The sequence below is a fragment of the Triticum urartu genome, chromosome 5, assembly GCF_003073215.2.
Source record: "Triticum urartu cultivar G1812 chromosome 5, Tu2.1, whole genome shotgun sequence".
In the NCBI taxonomy this organism is placed as follows: Eukaryota; Viridiplantae; Streptophyta; class Magnoliopsida; order Poales; family Poaceae; genus Triticum; species Triticum urartu.
In genome coordinates this window covers 530,517,280-530,530,617 of record NC_053026.1, presented here as the reverse complement: position 1 = coordinate 530,530,617, position 13,338 = coordinate 530,517,280, and the positions used below count along the sequence as shown (strand labels likewise).

The following is a 13,338-nucleotide window of genomic DNA, read 5'->3' as shown; positions in this document are numbered from 1 at the left end:
GTCACTGGTTTCATCCTTCCCTTCCCTTTACTTACTGTTGGTCCTTGTGAAGTCATTGTATGATTGCATTATCTTTTGTCTTCACTAGTGACTGCTTGTTCTGATTGGCTTCACAATATCTTCCTACCTTATATTTACTGCCCAGCTGCTATTAGTCATTGTGCTTTCACTTCATTGAATACTTGACTATGGTTTGCCTAGTGTAGTCTACCTTCCGCTGCATGGTAATAGGTTTATTTCTATCGTTTGTCTTTGAAACTTTCATGTTTTGAAGACTTTCATAAAAATCGCCTATTCAACCCCCCTCTAGTCGATCACTAGCACTTTCACAAGGCCCAACCCAGGAGAGAACGAAAAGAGCCCAGTTGGCTTACAAGAGTTGAGTTCGTCGAACCTTGTAACTATAAGTAGTTCTCTCTGTCGATCATTGCAACTTGGAACGAAAGGAATAAGATAGGCTAGGAACATGATGCGTCAGTGATTCACCATGAGGGTGTGTATGGGTGCAACAGGTCGGCTCCAACCACTGCTTTTTGTTTGAAATTCAAATCTCCACAATTTACTTCCCTTCCCCAGTTTGATTGCTAGATCCACTAGCGTGTTCCTCACAATTGTATTAGTTTCAATGCAAAACCTGGACCACGTGGCACATCACCACGGGACGAGGTTCCGCGGCCGGCGGCAAAAGCAAGTTATGGAGCAGCTCACGCCGGATAGTCGCGTCGCTTACGACCTTCTCAATACGGAGTTGCCACATATACACGGGAGAGGTCGCTCGGGGAGATGAGGATCTTGTAGTGCTTCATCGACTATAGCTGGACACCTCAACAAGGCGGTGCCAGATCAAGTCAAGTGAGGCGAGGGGGAGGGTTAGGCTGTTGGCGATTAGGAGGAGCGAATAAAGGAGAGGACCGAGGAGATGGGATTGAGTGAGACGAGGCATAGGGAACCATGAGAGGAAGGAACATTCGGGGCAGAGTTAACAAGGGTAATTTTTTCGTACGTTCTTTTTAGATAGGAAAAAATAGAAGAGATTACCGTCCATTATTGAAGTGAGTTAATTGTGTTATGCATTACCAGATAAGATGTTGATTGCCATACATGAATTGATTATATTGCAAAATATTGATTGGGTTTGTCTGGCTAGATGAAAATCGTTTTAAACAAAAACCCAGGAGCATATGAAAATCAATGGAAGGGTGGGAGGGACAGACGAAGGGATCAGACGATGTAAGATGGGAGACAGAAACCGAACATATTTTTTAGGTAGTAGAGATTAACCTCTACATTTCCATACTCTGGCTAAGTATTTAAATAACTACTCTATTTAATGGACAAACCTCTTGTTTTTTCGTTGAAATAGAATTTTGCTAAGGACGACTTGATGCATAAGCAAACGGATCAAGCTAGCTTTCTTTGGGATGTTCCATTGTAAATTATAAAGTTTCCTCCACCAGCTTAAATTATTGCATCATCGAGAGGGTGGTGAAAGATGCTGATTTGTTTTGTTTCTTTGCAAGGAGAGGGTGATTAAGGCGATATGGTGATGACCGAGGAGGAAAGGAGTGGGAACTAGAATTAGTTTGTTGTTGTATGAATAGAAATAGAAAACCACACACCGTCACATTTGACACATTTTTGAATTTTAACCTTTGTTTACTCACATTTTGTATTTCGTGGCAACGCAGGAGCATTCAACTTTTTTTTTTGAGAACGCAGGAGCATTCAGCTAGTCCATATAATAAAATCTTATAATCTTCTAAGTTATGGCCCCTTAGAATTTGCACGCCACATTTCCTAGGAAAACCTTTTAGGTTGGTCCGTTGGGCCGGCGCGGGACCACGATGATGATGGATGATGGAAGCTGGGCCGGCCCGGCCCTTGGCATGGGGCTTTCTTCTTGCATCCACCCGACAGCGAGGAGCAAAGCGAAGCGAAGGAACACTCTTTCCCCTCCGTCCGTCCCCTCCTAAAACCCTAGCAGCCCAGGCGGCGGCCTCCTCCCTCCTCCACCGCGCCACCCCGAGCCCCGCGCCTCTCGCCGTCCGGAATGGGGCGCGCCGACGAAGAAGACAAGGCCGCCCTCTCCCCCGGCGGGGACGACGCCGCCGACCTCTCCCCCGACGACTCGCCGTGGAGCGACAGCGCCTGGTCCGAGGACGACGACGACGAAGAGGTCCGCCCCTGCTCCCCCACTCACCCCATCGATTTTCTACTTAGCGCTGATGGGTTGTCCTTGCTGCCGCCGCAGGCATCGCTGTCGTTCGAGGACAGCGGCGAGGGCTCTGGCTCCGACGCCGACTCCGACGGCCTGGAGGAGGAGGATGATGCCGCGGCGGAAGAGAGCGACTCCTCCGAGGACGAGGTGATTCAGCTGCTCCACGGCCATTTTAGTTGCGTACCCGGGGACGGACGGACGGACTATTATCAATTGGCTTTGCTGTGCTGCAGGTTGCGCCGCGGAACACCGTCGGGGACGTGCCGCTTAAGTGGTACAAGGACGAGGAGCACATCGGGTACGACATTTCCGGGAGGAAGATCAAGAAGCGGGACAGGGAGGGCAAAATCGACAGCTTCCTCAGCAGCAAAGATAATGATGATGACTGGTACGAGGCTCCAACTCGATTGGCTGCTATATAGGGTCGTGTGCCCAACTTACTACGTGCTCGTGAGAACTTCAGGATGGGATTAGTTATCCGTCTGATGTAACTTCAGTTTTACTTACAGCTAAGGAAACAGGGGCTGAACAAATGTTGAGCGGTTTAGCTTCTGTATAAGTGCTTTTATCATCTCACTCCAGTCTGTCATACTCAAAGACTAGCTACTAGCCTATGCCCAGTTCTGATTTTAAACTCTGCACATACTCAGCTGATATAAGAAAGCCTTGCCAAGTATCCCTGCAGTCTTGCACGATATGGAGTCAAAATGTTTTTGAAAAATTTCATGGTTCAGTGCCCCAGATTTCACACGTCTTGCAAAATGTTTTTCCTCCCTTACATTCATTCACACATTGTCTGCTGCTAGGTTAGGTGGGTCTGGATTTCCTTACTGATTAAATGCCCCATCCTCACTTCCTGCTGTTGCCAAGTATAGGTTAAAGATTTGGGATGACTATAATGCCGAGGAGGTGAAGATTACCAAGGAAGAAGCTAAGATAATTAGTAGAATGATGAAGGGGAAGACTCCACATGCCAATGTTGATCCATATCCAGTAAGTGTACCTGCCAATATCATCGAACATTTATTTGAAGTGTTCATTTTGTAATTAAAAAAGACCTAGTTGGTCTGCATAGTGGTTATTATTTGCTATCGTCACTATGCTTGTGAATCTGTGTAGATGAACATTTAGAAGTGAATTCCATGCTGGCATTTACTAAGCATCATGCATAATACTGATTTTTTACGGATGTAACTTGTACTTACCTGTACAAGTAATAATTTAAGCTGTAGTTGACATGGCAGTGGAGATTATGTACATGCATGCAAATTGAAGCTATTCTTTTACAGTTCATGGTTTCCTTTCATTTTCTCTATAATGTTCAACACAGAGCGAGTAGACTTCTCTTAGTATTATGTTGACTGGTTTGAATATGGTGATCACTGAAGTTAATTCTTTTGCAATTTATGGTTTCCTTCCCCTTTCTATACATATAACTATTATGCTCAACATGGGCTGAGTAAACTTTTCTCGTAGGATTATGTTGACTGGTTTGAATATGCTGATAAAGGCCATCCACTTTCTAACGCTCCTGAGCCAAAGAGGCGATTTGTGCCCTCAAAATGGGAGCAAAAGAAGGTATATCATCAGTTTCCTTATCTTCTATGTTATGTTAGAGCTTTTGATAAAATCTACATGCTCTTTAATTTCTAATAAGATATAACTAAGTGCATGGATGTCTTGTTAATCTGTCTGTTCGAGATCTGAAGTATCTTGCTTAAGAAAAGAAATACCCTATTAAAATGTGTTTTATACAGAATGTTTTAAGAAATTTGTGAGACAGTGAACTCATGATTATTGGCAGGTCACGGGTTCCTGCTTTAATAATTCAGTTCATGATTGTGAGGTGTTTCTAGTTTTCATATTTTGCTGGTTGCCTTGGAGTGTTTACTGTTTAGATTTCAGATTGCGCTCTACTAATTTATCGCATGTTGCAGCAAGGGATTACTAATGTTAGTTCAACTTTCACTTTTGTTCAGTTGCCTAGATTTTTGTGGGCAGTCATTGAATTATATCATGTGATATTAGTACTCCATAAACAGACTCAGTAGCCATATGACTAATTCTGTAGGTACTCTCTGAAACTGCTTTGGATTCGTATTGTATATGCTTTCTCGCTGAGCAAGAATATAGAGATTATATGCTGTTAGTACTTAGTACTGGTCAAATAGCCTTAATTTCCACAGGACTTATTTGTTAGTTTCTTTCTGAAACTGCTTTGGAATTGCATTTGTGCTATCATGTTTCTTGCCTGCCATTTATAACTAATAATTAGTTTGCATTGCTATTTACTATATCTTTTACCTCAATTGTTCTTTATGGCAGGTTGTTAAACTTGTTAGAGCCATTCGTAAAGGATGGATCAAGTTTGACAAGCCAAAGGATGAGCCAAACTATTATCTCTTGTGGGGAGATGACACTGATACAGCAGACAATAAGCGGCAAGGCTTGAGCTACATTCCTGCACCTAAACCAAATTTGCCAGGTACCATGCCATCATTTTGCAAGCCATGTCATGCTTACTTGAAAAGCTTCTCGGCAATCTATTTGACCTGATGACCTCCCATTCTGTTGAAATTATGTGAAACAGTTTTGCACTGGGCATTTCTGTTTCTTAGTTGATGTTCTATATTGTGTATGATGCCATTAATTTCTTCTATTCAGGTCATGAAGAGTCGTATAATCCTTCTGTTGAATATATTCCCACACAAGAGGAGATAGATAACTACCAGCTTATGTATGAGGAGGACAGGCCAAAATTCATCCCACGACGGTATTACTTCTACATTGTCATTACGATTTTTCTTATGCATGGTCTGATTCGTCTGAGGAAATTTAGTTACATCACCCCTTTATATTGTGCCATTGATTATGCAGATTTGAATCTCTTAGAAGTGTACCTGCCTACGAGAAGGCACTTAGGGAAGGATTTGATCGGTGCCTAGATCTTTATCTATGTCCTAGAACTCGCAAGAAGCGTGTAAGTGGAGGATCTATCTTCTTTTCATGACTATATATGGGCCTTTATTGCCTGGATTCCAGTTTATCATTTATTATCGTGATGTTCTTTTCAATGCATGATGATCATTTGGCAATTCCACAGATAAACATTGATCCTGAGTTGCTCAAGCCAAAGTTACCCAGTAAAAAGGATCTGAGGCCATATCCACGAACTTGTTACCTTGAGTTCAAGGGCCATGGTGGTCCAGTGACGTCACTGTCAGTTGAAGCAACAGGGCAGTGGATAGCATCAGGTATAGAGTGTAGATATTTATTTTCCCCAAATGATAACGCCCACACGTGTGGCACGAAGCAATTCCGCCCACACGTTTTTTGATGGCAACTTTAGTTACAAGAGGATGGCAACTTTAGTTGTGAAGCATGGCAACTTTCTGTTTGGATGGCAAGTTTCAGTTTTTTTGAGATTTATTTTTTTTCCGGATGGCAACTTTACTGTAAAAAACGTGTGGGCGGTGTTACTACATGCCACACGTGTGGCAGTTATCGGCGTCCTTATTTTCTATGATAATGTTCTGATGGTTCAAATAGTAATGAACTCAATGTTATTAGTTAATTTACATTTTCAATGTGACCAACTTTATTAGTATGCATCGTATACAAAAGTAGTAAATGACAGTGCTGTGAAACATAACTGTAATGGCAAATATTATTGACCAATCTCAAGTTTCCAAAAAATGGAGGGTCTTATATTTGTAGAAGGATGAGGAATTGGGCTGTGAAAAGGCCCCTTTGCTGCATGAAATGATCTCATAAACTTGAGCATGGCATTGTCTTATATTACAGTTCTTCTTTGCTGAAGGTTCATCTGATGGAACAATTCGTGTTTGGGAGGTTGAAACTGGTCGCTGTCTTAAGGTTTTCAATGTTGGTGCTGATGTCCATCATATTTCGTGGAATCCTTCACCTGAGAGGCCCATTCTGGCTGCTATTGTGTATGCCTTCGCCATTCACAAGTATACTTCATTTTCTGGTGTTACACATTCTCACCATTCATCTTATGTTGTGCAGTGGCCGTGATCTTCTGCTTCTTAACGCTGAGGTGGGGGATGAGGAAACACAAGTGAGGACAAAGCAGCTCCTCCATGTCGAGGAACCGACCCCTGAAGATGATGGTAATAGTAGTTGTCAACCAAACAATTCTTCCACCTCTCTTATTCAGTGTGTTCTTAAATATTTAATTATGTTGCAGGTGATAAGAAACCAGCTGTGAGGTGGGTGAAGAATGACAAATTTGACGGAATCACATTGATTCATCATAGGGTATAGTACTTGAGGGTTACTTATCATTCTCCTAAATGCGTAGGCTTTTTGTTCGCATGCTTACATCTGTTTTATTGTTCAGGCTGCATCAACCGTGGAGTGGCATTCAAAGGGAGACTATTTCACGACAGTCGTGCCAACTGATATCCTGTTTGCTTTGTTTAATTTACAAGTGATGCATGAGCATAATAACAAATATGTTCTAAAATAATTTTCTCTAGTTTCAATCTTGGAGCTGCCATGCAACATTCTAACTATATCAAGATAATCATTTGCGACGTTTCTAAAGTGTGTGCCCCAGCAAAATTGGCTTTTCTTTCTTTGTTTTGGAGCTGTGTGCTTTTCTTTCTTTATTGGGTCGCACTCTTTCAATTCATAGTTACTGTAGATATGCATCCCCGCCAACATAGTGTGTAAACAGATTCTTCACATTTTGAATATCTTTTCTTTCGTTTGTATACCTTAATTCCTTTGTACGTGAATCAAGGGCTGTACTGTTGCATCAGCTCTCCAAGAAGCATTCTCACCATCCTTTCCGTAAATTGCCGGGACTCCCTGTTGCAGCAGTATTCCATCCAACTCAAAAGATGTTCTTTGTTGCCACTAAGAAGTTTGTTCAGGTTTATGATCTCCAAAAGGCAGAGGTAGTCAAGAAGCTGGAGTCAGGTCTTCGTGAGATTTCCTCTATCTCTATCCACCCTGGTGGTACGTATAAAATCAACTGATTACTAATTTACCAGTTGATAAATCTTGAGTTGGTTCATATTACCTTTGCTATTCTAAGCTGTAAACCATTGGTTAAATTAATGGTAGTGCTACATTGTTTGTTGGATCGCCTTTTTATTGGCATTGCAATTCTTTCATGCAGGCGATAATGTTATTGTGGGAAGTAAAGATGGTAAATTGTGCTGGTTTGACACTGATCTGTCTACAAGGCCGTACAAGATGTTAAAGTACTACTTCTCTTACATTTAGTTTCTTTCTTGTATTTTTGGTTTCAGTTTTTGTATAGAACTATAGATACGTTGCCAATGTTACTGTTTTAGGCAGTTGGTTGCTTATTATTTTAGCTTTTCTTTGTTCAATTTACTTCAGATAACTTAATGTTTTTTATGGAGCTTATTACAAAGTGTTTTTATGTACTAATTACTAAATGCTTTAATAACAATGTACTATACGGGCAACATGCTTTTCCATCTGATGTGGGCACCTATTTTAATCAAGCAACAGTACATGCCACATGCTTTGCTATCTGATGCAGCCACAGATGACTCCATTACGCTAGCCTTCAAAGTCATGCCGACCTATTCTTTCTCGACATCACCACTATGCGCAAAAGTGTTCCCTATTAAATGTCGATGATTTACACTGTTTAGTCTAGTTTTTTTGAATTTTGTACTGTAAGAAATTCTCATGTTTTTTCCAGTTTCAGTTACTGCTCTGTTTAAAAAAACATCAGATACAGTTCTTTTTATGGATAATACCCACTAGTTATACTTATCCTGTTCTGTATGAGTTTATATTTTGTATTTTATTTTCTTTAATTCAGGAACCACTCGAAGGATATAACCAGTGTTACTTTCCACCGGAGATACCCTCTTTTTGCCTCATCGTCGGAGGATTGTACAGCCCATGTGTTCCATGGGATGGTTTATGCTGATCTCAACCAGAACCCACTTATTGTGCCATTGGAGATTCTTCGTGGCCATTTGAGTTCAGATAGAAGAGGTATATTGTCATACATCATGTGGTTTCTATAATTTGCATTATTTTACATTTTTTGTTGATTCTTATTTGCGTAGACATTTCGATCAAAACAGATATATGGCAGTGGTTAAACTCTGTTTACATCGTTATGTTTTTCACTGGAAGAATGCAAGTCATATACTTTGCTTTGAACCTTGCATTCTGGAGTCCTCGAATCCATATGACGTGAGTTTGAACTGAAGCATACATGTGCTTGTGCTGATATGCCATGTTCTCCTATTTGATCACTTCTTACAAATTACAGTAAATTGCTTATAGCTGTACCTGCTTTGTTGGTGCTTGGATTTTTTTCGAGAACCAGGGACAGACTAGCGTAATATTGAGCCTGTAATGTTGTAGCATGTATCTTGTTAAATTGAAATTATTCGCACGGAAGAAACTTAGTTTCAGTGTCCATTGAACCAAGCACTCTAGGTATATATGGGCTCGCAAGGATGCATAGGCAAATTCAAGATTTGGGCAGGATCCAACTTTGTACGCCCAGAAGGAAATATGTATTTATATTATATTTTGCGTTGCTTGAAGCTATATATTTTTGTTTATAACAATTATCTATGATATATTTTGCTAACCAGTTAGCCACACAAGGTTATGCAAATAGCAAGTATCTGTAACTATATGTTTTGGTTTTGTTGCTTTGCAGGAGTTTTGGATTGCAAATTCCACCCAAGACAACCGTGGTTGTTCACCGCCGGTGCCGACTCGATGATTAGGCTTTATTGCGACTGATGACGATGCTTTCAAGGAGCATACATTTTAGGTGCCAATTTCTACGAGTAGCTTTTCATGATGATTATATTCTACCGTTTCGCCAAGAGTTGCAGACCGGGGCCAGGAAGGATTTCCTCTCGTGCTGCAGTTTTTGTGATCGCAGTTTTGTTTGGAGAGATTGTTGTATCTTTTTTCTTAGTCATTATGTATAACAATTAGATGAGGTGCAGAGCCTTCGCTTGTAATGACAACAGGGAGTGGCAAGAGAAGTTTGAGCCTTTTGTTGGTGCTATTTATTCTTGTAGTTACATGGTCTCCCAGGCCAATGCAGCTGAGCATCAGCATAGTTGCTGCTGCTGCTGCTGCTGCTGCTGTCGCCAGCTTCTTTGGCTCTGTGCTGAGCCATGCTGTAGTGTTGTCCACCCTGTTGGTTGGCTTCGAAGGCGCTCTTCAAATTTACCCAAAGAAATGCAGGTTTGCGTGGATGTATCTATCTGAAGTGATTCAAAACAAGTTGCAATGAATGTTATGTTTGGGCACAATTGCAGCAGAGTTATGTTTGGTGCAATCGCAGCAGTGTAACTTTCTTGGACGATTTTGATGGCCTCTACATGTAATTATGATTTTGATTTGCAGGGGTGTCGCATAGATAGGCGCAGGTTGGGATGACGCCGAATTGTGGATACCCAGTAACTCAACTTAAGCAAGTGTTGCAAAACTCGTGTGATAATATATGGCAAAGATAGTCACAATCTAAACAGCCCTTTAATTGAAGTTGGGGAACGCCGAACATGCAACAGGTGGGCTTGAAAAATCTGTTCCTGGTGGACGCCTCGCCAGAGAAGCTGCGGCGCTCACCGGCAGTGCCTGAGGTCACGCGGGGTGGGGGGAGGGGAGGATCAAACAAGGAGCCAGGGAGGGAGGTCGAGTGGTGAAAGGAAGAGGAAGGTAAGGCAAAAGAAAAAAAAACTCAGAGGAGGACGCGCGACAGACGACACTGGATCGAGGTGGATCGAACGCTAGCTCCACGACTGGCCGAACGTTTCGGCCGGCGCGCTGATGTGAAATGTTTTCCTTTTTTTTAAAGCAGACAATGGAGCTGCAATCACCGTTGATGGCCTGGTGGCCGTCGTCGACGCAATTTCGTGCAACGAGCATCAACGGCGAGGGACGGCGGTGGAGCTACAACCGGGGGAGCTAGAAGCGTCGCCGCTGCAAGCTGCAACTGCAGATGTGGTTCTTTCATGCGTTGCGACGACGATGAGGACGACCGGCGAGGGTTGGAAGCGGCGACGGGGAACGGACGGCGAGGGTGGGGACCGGCGATGAGGATGGCCACCAGAAGGGTAGGAGGCGCGGCACCGCGCAGCCTGAGCGGGGGATCGAGCGTGAGGAAAAAGAAGCTGGGGTGATTTTTTTTTTGCTTTAGATCCAACAGACGGGCGGCTCACATCCAATGGCTAGGGCTGGACCGACCAAAATTTTCGTCCGGCGCGTCAACGCCTTACAGTGCCCTTAAAAAAACACAATGTGCAAACTTCTCGTCCCCTTTGCACATGAAAAACTAATTTCATCCAATGTGCGGATCAAACTGAGGCGTCATTGGTAGTGATTTAGAAATGGTTATTTCTTGGTCGCCGCAGGATTGAAAATAGCTAAACCGAAAAAACCCTTCAGGTAATCGAGGATAAAGTGAAATATTTTCAAAAAGGGGGCGTGGTATCAATCAATGTCTAAGCATGTGTGAGGATCACACATTTGCCCCCCAAATGTTTTTGGTGAGTTGGGTATGGGCAAGAGCAACTCTAGCAGACCCTGCATAACGCCCCGGCCTGCAAAATAACCGTCAAATTGCGGGTCGGGGTCAGAAAATCTGTACGAGCAGACTCCGCATCCCGCCCCGGCTCGCAAAATTTTTTGCGGGGCGCGGCAAATCTTCTCCCCCAATCTCTATTTTCACGGGCTGGGAGGCCGACCCGAGCTCAACCCCTATCCCGCGTGAGATTTGGCGGGAGGGACATTTCCGCGCGGCCCTTCCCGCTCCCCGCACCCTCCGCCACCATTGCCCCCACTCCGCAAGCTCCGGCTGCTCCTCCCCTTCCGTCCCTCGCCGCCATGGACAACCCCATGCTGTCCCCTGTCACCGTCGAGGTCGCGCACGCCCCTTCCCCTCGGGCGGATCTCGTCGCCGGCCATGTTGGCCCCGCCGCCGTCGCCCAAGCCCATGCCGCGCCTCCCTGCAAGCGGCAGGGCAACATGGTCGTGCAGGGCGGGTATCCGGCCGCCCCCGCCGCGATGGCCCGCGCTCCGGGCGCCAACTCGGCAGCGCGATCTCGGCCGGCGGCCGAGAAGGTCAGCAAGGTCGCGGGCGTAAAGCGGAGGAAGGTTCCGGCTTCAAAGAAGCCACCTTCTTCAACCTCTCGCTCCATCCCCCCCGCAAGGAGGTGCTTCGGCGATGCCGTTCAACGGTGCCGCTCCTCCCACAAGCGAGGTGTTCGACGAAATGGCCGGAAGGTATGCGTCTTCGGTCTTGGCGATTCCCTTTCATTTTTCGCCATTATTCTCGATAGCGCGTGACTTGTTATCGTTCGCTATAGCGGTGGTTCGAGCAATGCAACAACCGAGTTCGTGAACTTGTTGGACACGAACGCGGTTGACATTGATCAAGCCCCTTTCGAACCATTCGACTACAATGAAACGGAGGGCGGTGTGGATGATCATGGTTGTGCGGACGAATTGGAGGAGATCGAAGCGGAAGCGTTTGAGCAATCGCAAGCAAAATCTGGGAAAAGCATAAGATCGAAGAACTACACGATCTTGGAAGATCAAGCTTTGATTCAAGCATGGAGTGCGGTGTCTCTTGATGCATGCACGGGTACTTCTCAAACTTTCAAGAGATATTGGCAAAGGATCGAAGATCAATACTTCCGCATTATGGCAAAGCATCCCAATAGGACTCCACGCACATTTCGGTCGCTTCAAGGGCGTTGGGAGAATATCAAGCCTATGTGCAGCCGTTGGGCAACTTGCTTGGAGCAAGTACGCAATGCACCTCCAAGTGGCACCGTGGAGTCCGACTATGTGAGTTTGTTTTGCCTTTGTTCAAATTGTGCATCATCATATTGCATCATGGAAAATGATTGGATCACTTTGTTCACATTGCCACTACTAGGGAAAACCCTAGTAGTAGCGCGGGTTTTGAGGCTAGCAGCAGCATGGGTGGCCGCGCTACTAATAAGGCGCTATAGCTAACTTATAGTAGTAGCGTGGTCCTTACCCGCGCTACTACAGTTGACGATATCAGCAGCGCTTTTTATGAACGCGCTACTATTACTTAGATGTAGCGATTTCGCAGTCCCTCGCTACTGCTATATCTTTCATCATTTCCCCCCGTACCCCTTTCCCTTTCAGTTTCCCTTTCAGATACTAGATACTAGGTACTGCTAGTAGATATCAAAGTCATAAACCATTACTGGGTAGTACTCCCTTCGTTCCAAATTACTCGTCGTGGTTTTAGTTCAAACCACGACGAGTAATTTGGAACGAAGGGAGTACTAGATAACAATTTAATGCATAGTCAACATGCATCCTCAAGCAGTACAAGGTCATATCAACGGCGATCATCATATGTAGTTCTAGATGATATCGACGACGATCATCATATGTAGTTCTAGATGATATAGCCACACACACATATGTAGTTCTAGATGATATCAGAGACAATCATCATCCTCAAGCCTGGGCGGTTGGTGTTCCTAATAGTAATTAGGATGGCCTGTCCAACACGAAGATTCTTGCCATCGAGGAATTTCTTCCACCCAACCGAGTTTAAGTGTGTGCGACCGTCCGTGTCCACATGATAAGTACAGGTTGTGACGGAGCCCCTTGCAGTAAGGCGTAGTCCAGCCGAGCCTTCTTCATCAGGCTCGATACCATAACTCACAGATATGCTCTTTGCCAATTTCTAAATAAGAAAAACATTTCAATTAATAAATAGCCTCGCAAATAAGTACATATGGATTTGTTGGGGAACGTTGCAGAAAACAAAAATTTTCCTACGGTTTCACCAAGATCCATCTATGAGTTCATCTAGCAACGAGTGATCGGATGCATCTACATACCTTTGTAGATCGCGAGCGGAAGCGTTCAAAGAACGGGGATGAGGTAGTCCAACACGACGTGATCCAAATCACCGGAGATCCTAGCACCGAACGGACGGCACCTCCGCGTTCAACACATGTACGGTCAGCGTAACGTCTCCTTCTTCTTGATCCAGCAAGAGGGAAGGAGAGGTTGAGGAAGATGGCTCCAGCAGCAGCACGACGGCGTGGTGGTGATGGAGCTGCAGTACTCCGTCAGGG

The 13,338-nt window shown here is 44.3% G+C and overlaps 1 protein-coding gene across 2 annotated transcripts; it reads left to right on the top strand.

The window, feature by feature from the left end:
- The first annotated feature begins 1,919 nt into the window (after nt 1–1,919).
- On the top strand, nt 1,920–9,269 carry LOC125510411 (ribosome biogenesis protein BOP1 homolog). Of its 2 annotated transcripts, XM_048675581.1 has the most exons (17): nt 1,920–2,176; nt 2,252–2,365; nt 2,452–2,606; nt 3,094–3,211; nt 3,695–3,796; nt 4,544–4,703; nt 4,883–4,991; nt 5,096–5,198; nt 5,322–5,472; nt 6,039–6,171; nt 6,248–6,351; nt 6,429–6,499; nt 6,582–6,642; nt 6,977–7,204; nt 7,368–7,452; nt 8,049–8,227; nt 8,910–9,269. In XM_048675581.1, the coding sequence occupies exons 1-17, from the start codon at nt 2,051–2,053 to the stop codon at nt 8,993–8,995; spliced, it is 2,085 nt and encodes a 694-aa protein (XP_048531538.1). In that variant the 5' UTR covers nt 1,920–2,050; the 3' UTR covers nt 8,996–9,269. The 2 variants fall into 2 exon arrangements, with proteins under 2 accessions (XP_048531538.1, XP_048531537.1); XM_048675580.1 differs by having other exon boundaries at nt 1,920–2,365.
- Nucleotides 9,270–13,338: the final 4,069 nt, after the last annotated feature.

Coding starts and splice junctions, on each gene's coding strand:
- LOC125510411 (XM_048675580.1), top strand. CDS start 2,051: ATGGGGCGCGCCGACGAAGAAGACAAGGCCGCCCTCTCCCCCGGCGGG. Junction 6,500..6,581: donor TCACATTGATTCATCATAGG/GTATAGTACTTG, acceptor TTTATTGTTCAG/GCTGCATCAACCGTGGAGTG. Junction 7,205..7,367: donor TATCTCTATCCACCCTGGTG/GTACGTATAAAA, acceptor TCTTTCATGCAG/GCGATAATGTTATTGTGGGA.